This window comes from Spodoptera frugiperda, chromosome 31 (genome assembly GCF_023101765.2).
Source record: "Spodoptera frugiperda isolate SF20-4 chromosome 31, AGI-APGP_CSIRO_Sfru_2.0, whole genome shotgun sequence".
Taxonomy (NCBI): domain Eukaryota; kingdom Metazoa; phylum Arthropoda; class Insecta; order Lepidoptera; family Noctuidae; genus Spodoptera; species Spodoptera frugiperda.
The window spans coordinates 5,430,868-5,441,020 of NC_064242.1; the positions used below are offsets into that span (position 1 = coordinate 5,430,868).

The following is a 10,153-nucleotide window of genomic DNA, read 5'->3' on the forward strand; positions in this document are numbered from 1 at the left end:
CCATTAACTAGAAATTACTACTTCGATTTGTAATCCGTAAGGATATAATGCAACAACATCCTTTCGTCAGTCACACTTCATAAATATAAATGTGAAGTTTGCTTGTTTGGATATTTGACCGTCAATCGCGCTGAAACTCCTAAACGGATTTTGAGCTGACTTGGGTGATAGGATGTACTTTTATTGTCACGGGAAAATAACGCTTTAGATTGCTGTAACATAATATTTTACTAGGTATTATAATCAATATTTAGGTTATAGTAGCGTAACTAGCAAAAAATGGTAATTTATAATTATTTTTCATCCAGAAATACTAGGAATTTATAAATAGAATTGGTTACCAATTCTTCGACAGTTAGTCGCCACTTTCTGACTACAATATAAAGTACATACACAGTGTTTATTTTGATATAACTAAAATAAAACAATTTATTTTATTGATCAAATTAATTTATTGTAAATATATTTTATAATTTCATAATATTTAACCCTTTCGCCTAAATTGGTCATTAGAATTTACAATAGATATTATAATAAATAAGTAGATAAAGTCAAACACTGTAATATCATACACCTACCACCTTTTACATAGCTACACCTTATTTCAAATCTTCTGGGGTTTGGCGCAACGTATCAACTCCCCACGTTTTTAATTTCGTTCGGCATTTAACGTACTATTTTCTACACATAAACCAACCATTCTTTCTTCAGTCATCTTTAGCTAATACATTTTACATTCATCCATAATCCTTTCTAATAGGGGTTATAATTGTTTGCTCATCAAATGTCCATGCGATTGTCAAAAATTTAACGTCAAATTGTGTAACACTGGCTAATTTTCTATTGGATAAAAATACGTGAGGTGGATAGTAGTATCATCTGGTAAGCAAAAAGATGGTAGCCCCAATTTTCATTATTCCTTTCATCCCTTTAAACAATACCTATATAAGACAGACGGTTACCTCCCATTTTCGACACTAGCGCCACTTTCTGACTACAACTTATAAAGTTACACACACAGTTACATAAATAAAAATAAATATCGAATTTATCAAATAATTTCGAAATTAAAATACATAAATGGCATTCAGCTGACTAAAATACTAAAAGAACACTAGTTCTCATTGAATTACTTAAAATAATACATTATGATTACATTAAAAATAATTAAGTACTGTTGCAATAAAATACAAACGTATGAGTGTATTACAAAAATCCTATCTAATTCGAAAATAACAATCGACAATCGATATTTTGATATGGACTCAATAGGTACTATTTTATGGCAGTAATATTAAATGATAAGAAACAGTTTCCGTCAATAATTATCCTATTTAGGTTGTATGGCTAACTCACGTAACTGTTCGAGGTTACTCGACTGATTTCAAACAACGCCGGGGTTCATAGTCATGATTCCCTGACATCATCGTCCATGACATAACCTTGCGTAAAAAACACAGTAAACTATAGAGCTTATATTAATAGAGGTTTTAAGGACACTGTACCTATGTACAGCTTAATTAATGTTTCTATTATAAACCCCTTGATCGACTTAAGCTTTCGATTAATTATTTCATCACCAACATTATATTTAGCTACATTCACTTAACTAAAAAAATACCATTCAGTATGAATTATAATATGCAAATAGATATAGAAAATAATACTACATACGACACGAACGGACGTCATTGCTTCTTATACGCCTTATTATACACATAATTATAATTATAATAAATCGCTTAGAAACGAACGATTCTAGAAATAAATTACACATAGGAAAAAAATAAATTAAAAAAACCGACACATCACACATTTAAGTACACATACTTATGCTTATTTATAAATATCATCGAGTTGCTGTTTTTTTTTCTGTCAAAATGTACGTTCACAGATCATAAATGCTTTGTTTTTAGACATTTTTTTTAGAACTGAATGTACAAAACATAACACTTTTTTTTTATTACAACTTTCGTGAGACATACTAATTATTATGTTATCGGCTTACTTAGTGGCTATATCATGGCTTGAAACTAGTCTAGTTCCTCGTCAAACAGTTTCACGGAACATAACATAAGTCGATAACATAATAATTGACATTTTAGACCAAACATTAAAAAAAACAGATTATTAAAAATTGATCTTCCATAGCGTTTTTTAAGACAACTATCACAACATACTAGTTTATAAACAAATACGTGAAATATAATAAATATTACCTATAATTATAAAATTAAATCTATTTAGTATTATTGCATACTAAGCGTGATTACTTATTAATATAAAATACATTTATAATAATATGGCAAAACGATTAGAAAATTTATAAGTGCAATACTGATTTAATAATAGCGTGTGTATATTTACAAAAGTTCCAGTTTGCTCGCAAAGATGGCGACACTGTTTCCTAAGGCATTAAAGTTTTAATAAATATCGAGATCAACACTACTGGTTTTATTGCGATTATAATTTGATATGTATTTTTATTTAAAATATCGAAAAAGAATATCGATAGTCATCCCATCCCTACTAGCAATTACTGGTCAGAAAATACTTTGATGTAAAATAAATAATATGAAGTTTCAAGAATAGAATCTTTACGTTATTGGTACATTTGCGTAAAGCAAAATGTTGCCATACTGCATAAATAGGCAGAGGTGTAATTTTAAAAGTGATATTAAAAATATTGGATAGATAAATCTAAAACTATCTAACTACTCAGACTTTAAAAATAAAACACTACTCTTTTAGAGTACGTAACTAGATCATACCACAATGCCCTAAAATTGAGTATTTATCAACTATCACAATCACACTATAAATTTCGAATTTTGGTATCGGAGACTTTTCTAAACATATCTCATAGAGAACAGAAATATCATTAGAATTTAAAACGGGATATTTACCATGTTTATTAGTTTTTGTGAGTTTCATTCAGTAGCAGTTGCAACAGTGCCGAAATATCAGAAACTCACAAAAACTATCTAATAAAAATGGTAAAAAATCGTTTTAAATTCTAATAATATTACTAGTGACTATGTCAGTTTAAAAACTGAGAACAAAAATGTTTGATCGTATAACAATTTGTTCTGTGCGAGTTTCAAGGCCGTAACTCTACTGCAATAAGATCGATTATTTCAAATTATGCCACGGAATGCACGGTATGACTTAGTATTAGAAGCTCAGTTTTACTAATTCGATTGTATACTTACATCCGAATTCTCAAACGACACTTTTCAAATAAGTTTTTACGGAGTATTGCAATTTCTAACAATACGGTTCCAGGAAAGCTGATCGACTCGCATGGTGTGAGCATGTAATGAGAAATCAAGTGATAAAGCGAGTGATGAATTTAAATGTGGAAGGATTCCTATTATTTTTAAAGAGAGAATATTGAGCTGAACTTACATGCCACATACCTTGAACTATTTGCAGATATTTTTCTCCCAATACACAATTTGTGCAAATATTAAAATAGGTACAGAAGCCGTGGTTTGAGAATTCCGACGTAGAATTCTTGAGCTAATAATATTGGTTCGTATCAATCTCCGTTTTATTATTAGTCGATTAAAGTTCATTTTTATTCAAACAATCCTTTGAATTAAATCTTAAACTATTAAGAACTACTTATTAATTACTTACAATAACAAAATCACACTTTTAAAAGACTTTTAGTTAGATTAATTGCTTTAAAGATAGATTAAAAACAGTGAAAATTTCATAAGTTTTTTTTAAGTTCTGAATTTTTCATTAGTCAAATTTTAGACACCGAAATAAAAAGTGTACCTACATATATATTTAGTTTTTTTTTTCACAATCACTTGAATTACACGTTACATACAGGGTGTATTGTCACACAATTACTAATAAATTACGAAATAGACGACTAAAACGAATGTTATTGCACAATATTATTATTATACACACCCTGTACACGCTAACATTTTGTGTGTTGGAAAATATTCACTAATTCTGTGCGAGAAATCTTTTTTTTTTTAATACTCACGGTGAATCCTCTTCAACTAAGGCTGCTTGCGAGAGGGAGATCTGTTGTGACCGTGGCATTTTTTTTAAGAATAAGTTTTTTAAACACGGTGCGAGTAAATATAAGAGCACACTGGCGGCTATTATGGAGATAGCGCATAGTGCCCATTGGGCGGCTTGTATGGATGTCGCTACTTCTGCAACTGGCTTTATAAGCTCACAAGTTGTTTTTAAAGAATTTGAAGTGTTGTAGGGACCTGTGATGCGGGCGTTAGCTCCGCAGTCAGATGTTTGGAAACCGATCCAACCGGCTGACCTGTTGAAGGTTACCTGCAAAACAATAATTACTTTTATATTGTAAAACTATGCACAATCACACACAAGATATACTATACTACCGACTGTGAGCTTCTTCTATATTCTCATATAGATTTTTTTTTAATCGTTGCCCCACATTAGTATTTTCTCCTGTGTCGTGGGTGCGTTTACAAACATACAAGTTCACATACACATCACGCCCAGACCCGGAACAACAATTTTGCTCCGTGCGGGAATCGAACCCGCGATACGTTGCACGGCAGCCAGTTGCCCAGCCACCGCGCCAACCGTGCAGTCGAAGTTTGCCACAGCTCACGATACTAAACTGTTGAACTAAGGGCTTCTTCTATATGAGAATATTTTCTTATACAAGAACATTTTTGCTATAGCATGCTGATGCTTAGTAGGCGATTTGGAGATCGCAGATGAATAGGTTTAGGTTTTTCAGAGAATGTTGCTGCCTGTTCTTTGCCAAAAATGTGGATTTTTAGTCAATTCTAATGACACTTGCCTCACGCACGGGAAGAGTAGGAGATGGTGACTACATTCGACGTTTAAGAGGCTACTTGATCTAAGAGGCATTTTTTGCGATATTGAGTTGTATACATCATTTGATGAAGAAAAGTTCGGTGATATAAATTAATATCGCGATAATATCAATTAGCTTTTAAACCATCGAATAATAAATTGTATTCAGTTAAAAATATTAAGATTATCTTACCTGTAATCCTTCCATGGCAGTATATCCCAGTACGGTCTCCGTATAACCAGTTTCTAGTCCGAGCTTGTAGCAATACGTGGACACTGTGCCTGAAGTGTCACTGCTGTTGTGGACACCCACCACTAACATGTAGTTCTGGAAATACAAGTCTATAGTTACTTTATGAACACAATATACCACTAAAAAACACGGTGTACTCACGTACATTAATGGAGAAAAGCTCTACTAGTTTCGAGTCATATAGGGACTCTTCATCATGAGCTTTTAATCTCCACGAAATAGATAAACGTGCACAATACAATGTATCTATTTTCACTAAGTTTGCTTTGAGGGCCATGTAATAGAGAATTCTATTACCATAAGGGGCAGAATTCGAGAGCCTGTGAAATAACTGTGAATTTGAAAAAGCGAAAACGCTCTTACATGCTTAGAATTTCAATCATGTTTGTTTTTGTGTGACAACGCAAAAAATGTACCTGAGGTGGTATCTCCAACGTGAAGTACTGGTTATCAGCATCAGCGCTTAGCAGGTCTATGGCTAACCAAGGTAACGTCCACACTTGAGGCTCTAACCAGCATGCAGCCTGTGAATACAAAGCAAAACATTTTTTTCTCAACTATACCACATAATTTTTGATGTTTGGAGAAAGTGCATGAATAATACGCAAAATAAAATAATTTATAAAGAAAACTGAATAGATTGTACTATGTGACATGCCTAAAAATACTCGAAAGGGACGAGTTCTCTTTCTTTGCAGAAAAAGAGAAAAGAACAGTTGAGTATTTTCTGGTAAACAAGAATCAAACTTACCTCTCTTCGATTCCAAAATTCGTCTAAGATTAGGACTTGAGACTTCCTAAATTCATTCTTTAGCTCATCAACAACCTGGAAACATAAATTTATTATAATTAGTATCTTTTAGCAACGACGAAAATATATACCTTGTTGCACATTGTTCTGCAATCACTTGACAGACTATAATCAGATGAATTCTACTATTGAACAGCAGTACTATTTATTTATTTGAACTTAATGCACAAACATGGTTCAGAGGTCTTTAATTATAGTATGTTACAGTTACAACATCTTCAAGTTTTAAGTGTGGTAGAGCCATGCTTCGGCACGAATGGGCCGGCTCGACCAAAGTGATATTAGGGCCTCACAGAAACAATGGTTGCGTTGTGTGAGGTTACTAGAAGCCTACTCTTTGTGTGATCCACAAATTGTTGTTTCGGGTCTGGTTGTCATGTGCATGTGAAAAAAATACCCATCTTCCCAATCTTCCCAAAGCCCGATTCCCCAATTACTAACCCCCAAAAGGCCGGCAACGCACTTACAAGTATAACGCCTCTGGTGTTACGAGTGTCTATGGGCGGCGGTGATTGCTTAGCATCAGGTGATCCGTCTACTCGTTTACTGGCTTATACCATAAAAAATATAGTAAGTATATCACTTACCTCTCTAAACAATTTATCAGGCAATTTAATCTGTGTAGTTCCGCTATCAACAATACTCTTCACCGTGTTCAGTTGTACACACATATCTTTGTCAGGCTCCCTTATTTCATCCGTCGTTTTGTTCTTAGCCTCAGAGGTCAATGAACTTAGGACTCTGACACCTATCACGCCTACTTCGTACCATCGCTTCCTTAGTACTGGAGTCCGGAATGTTTTATTGTGATTCGTTTTTGGCGTTTGGTTGTCTGTGAAGAAAATAAATTATGTTATAATGTTGCATAATATAATGGTATAGCCATTATTTAAAACTGGCAGAAGTTGATCGATCTATAGATTAACAGCAAAACACGAGGTTCGTGCTCCAATTTGTGGGTCCAGTAAAATATACCTACATTTGTGATAAATCACAAATCGACATAGCTATGCTACGAAGATGTAATAGCTAAGCTATGAAAATATGTACTAGGCTATGTGCACCAATAAATATAATTGGTGGAAGCCAAGCGCATCCGCAGCAACGTAGTATAGCTAATCTCTGGTGGAAAAGCACTTTAAACCTGGTGCTAACAAAGGGCTGATCTATTGCTGACTAAAAGTACATAGTTAGGTGTCCTTTCAAAGAATCACACACATGATTTGAAGACATTTTTAATTAGACGGGATTCATACTGTAGCTATGCTAGCTCATACATACCAATAACTTCAAAGTATCCATAGTGTGTAGTGTTAGATGTGCTGATTGGACCACAGAGTTTCAATTGGAATGACATTGGCTTGTTCATGTTGCGATCCAGTGCGTCTAGCCAGGATTCGACTGCACCTGATTTTCCCCAAGCTCCAACTGGGTTGTAGGCGAGGCCTAAAAGACCCTGGAATAAAAAATATAGATTGTAGGATTGCCATTCTACGATGCCTAGGGTCGACTAAAGTATAATTGGATTTTGGATAAATATTTTTCAATATATAAAAATATTTTACAACATACTTAATTCTTTTGCAAATAGCAGGGAGGGAATTGTTTGTGCCTAGTTTATAGATATTGGGTCACACTTCATGTACATGAGACTCATAAGTCTCATGGTATAACAGGAAAACCACTGCATTCTTCATATTAATAGGTAGTTATGTGCACTTCAGCCGAATGTTTGCTAGATTATAGTTTACGCTTACAAAGAGACTGTCTAACTTGAGTAGAATAATGTCACGCTTGTGATTAACATACAAATGCTTTACAAATAACATTTCTTTGTTGTTGGTGTTATTTAAACATGGCCATTCAATATTGAACTCTATTTTCAAAGGCAATTAAGATGAATTTCAATTAATGAAGGAATGTACATTCCATATTGAACTTTACTGTCAAAGCCAATAAGGCTAAATTTCAATTAATATAGTTAAATGTACCTGCCAAACTGAAGCCTTGGTGAAAAACTCATGACTCTTTGTTATGAGCGCAAAGTCTGAGCGTACTTCTGGGATATTTAGTGATGGAAATTGTATGAAGTCTGAAGCAAGGAGGCCCGTCCATGTACCCTGAGTGTATGCTGCTTCTATCTGTAAATGTAGATTAAAATCATTATAAGTGTGGAGAGTAATACGACGCCCTCATAGAAAGCCGACGTGAAAGAACGCTTGCGTTGTTTTGTTGTATAAGTGAGCCTTACCGGAGGTCCAATTATCCTTTATCGATCTTCTTAATCCCCGATTCCCCAACAACCCATAAATTCCTAACCCCAAAAGGCTAGCAACGCACTTGTAACACCCCTGGTGTTTCGGGTGTCCATGGGCGGCGGCGATTGCTTACCATCAGGTGATCCGTAAGCTCGTTTACCGGCTTATATCATAAAAAAATATTGTTGCATACAAAATTAAAAATTCATCCTTGACACTAGTTAAAAAGCAGAGATAGTCTATGTGTTGAAATATTAACCAGTAAACAGTAAAACAAAACAAAAACCAGTATAAGTTACATAACAAACAACACAACTAAGATCATATAAATTGGTAATTTGTAATATTGTTTGCGACTCATGTTGTATGAGTCACTAACAATATTTTTGGTTTCTGATTTTTAAACATCAAGAATCAAAGTTAATCAAGGTCTAAAACTAATATAATAAAGCTATTATTAAATATTTACTTACAGTGGTGCCACTATTGTAGAGACTGCTGGAATTATCTGCATGGAAGTATACATTGCTGTCTTCCCGAGCATAGGAAGCTAAGGCGAGTGTTGTACTCCCTGTGTCAACTAGTAGTTTGAACTGGAATATGATAATAATAGAAAATTAGTTAAGTATTTATTTCTAAACAAGTAATTTGTAATCTTTTAGGAATCACATCAATGCCACTGCTGACCAAATGCCTCTTCTGAAGAAAATATGAGCAATAATCGCCACATTTACTCAATGCGGGTTAGCACTAGTTATTAAACTTATAATTTGAAATTATAAGATCAGGTTTCGTCATGATGTTCTCCTTCACCGTTAGTCAATGGTGTCTAAATAATCTTAGAATGTACATATAAGTTGGAAAAAGTCACCCCCTCATGCATGAGAAGCGTTAGACCTCCAGGCCACCACAACATAGAAATGATTTTCAACATAGAAATGATAAGGCTTATAGAAATACCTAACTGAATTTATCATGACCACAACTGCTTTGCCAAGAGTGTAAAAGAAGAAATGCATTCAAACCATAAAAGAATTTTGTAACTTTTAACCTTTTACCAAGTAACTTTTAGCCCATGTTATGAATCTAAGCAGTGCATGATATGGTTGATATGTCTCATACAGCAATAGTCTCTAGAGGATAACAAAAAAGTATACAGTTACAAAGTTAAATGTAAAAGATACAGTTTCATCAAATTAATCTTCATTATTCTTGATACAAATTCTTATCATATGGCTTCAAGTTTGAACAAATATCAACTACATATTTGTAGTATTTAAGGCAAATCTTATATTGACAAAGTAACATAAGAATATGATTTTGCATGTGACTGGTGACTACACAGAGCAGAATGATTGTAAAAATATAAATAGAAAGAATGACTTTGATGCATATCTTATTTTAGGGTGTTCCATACGACCTCTTTTACTTCGTAAATAACTTTTTCTATTGGAAACTGGCCAAATCACATCAAAGTAACGAAATTACCTACATAACATAATGCACTTTACTTTTTTTCGTGTTCTTTTTATTTGAAATTTGAATCTGATTTTTTTTTTATTCTTACCTTTTGGTGTGGATGGCCTATGTTTACTTCTATAGCATAAGCTTCGCCAGCATCGCCATACAAATTGATTACTTCTCCAAAAGTGTATCTCAAATAAATAGAACTTATTACAATAAATGGCACTGACATCTTATATGGTTTATACTAACATTATATGGTTGTAAAATGAATTCACAGAAATTGTTTTATACAATGAATCGTTTCTCTTTTTGTTTGTTTACAATGAATTAAAATAAATATTTACGAAGATGCGCTCATCAAGAAATCAATCAACTGTCAAATTATCTTTGTTTTGTTGACAATGACATAAATACATAGAGTTTATTTCGAAATCTTGTCTTTTGGATAAAAAAACACACATATTTTATGCTTCGGTATTATATTTTTAATAACTTATAAAAAGTATTCATAAAAAATTCAATTGTAAAGCACTT

At 33.3% G+C, this 10,153-nt stretch overlaps 1 protein-coding gene across 1 annotated transcript; it reads right to left on the reverse strand.

Moving 5' to 3' along the window:
* Positions 1-428: 428 nt before the first annotated feature.
* LOC118276103 (beta-secretase 1-like) lies at positions 429-10,014 on the reverse strand. The gene is made up of 9 exons (XM_035594268.2): positions 9,720-10,014; positions 8,626-8,745; positions 7,886-8,035; positions 7,176-7,350; positions 6,482-6,726; positions 5,835-5,909; positions 5,500-5,607; positions 5,024-5,158; positions 429-4,314 (listed from the first exon to the last, which is right to left on the reverse strand). Exons 1-9 carry the CDS (start codon positions 9,846-9,848, stop codon positions 4,003-4,005), a joined length of 1,449 nt encoding a protein of 482 aa, XP_035450161.2. The 5' UTR covers positions 9,849-10,014; the 3' UTR covers positions 429-4,002.
* Positions 10,015-10,153: the final 139 nt, after the last annotated feature.

Bases quoted from the DNA above. Each gene is read 5' to 3' on its own strand.
- LOC118276103 (XM_035594268.2), bottom strand. From the start codon at position 9,848: ATGTCAGTGCCATTTATTGTAATAAGTTCTATTTATTTGAGATACACT. The intron at 8,746-9,719 runs GTAAGAATAAAA...ATCATATTCCAG, and splicing joins TAGGCCATCCACACCAAAAG to TTCAAACTACTAGTTGACAC. The intron at 8,036-8,625 runs GTAAGTAAATAT...CTACATTTACAG, and splicing joins TCTACAATAGTGGCACCACT to ATAGAAGCAGCATACACTCA.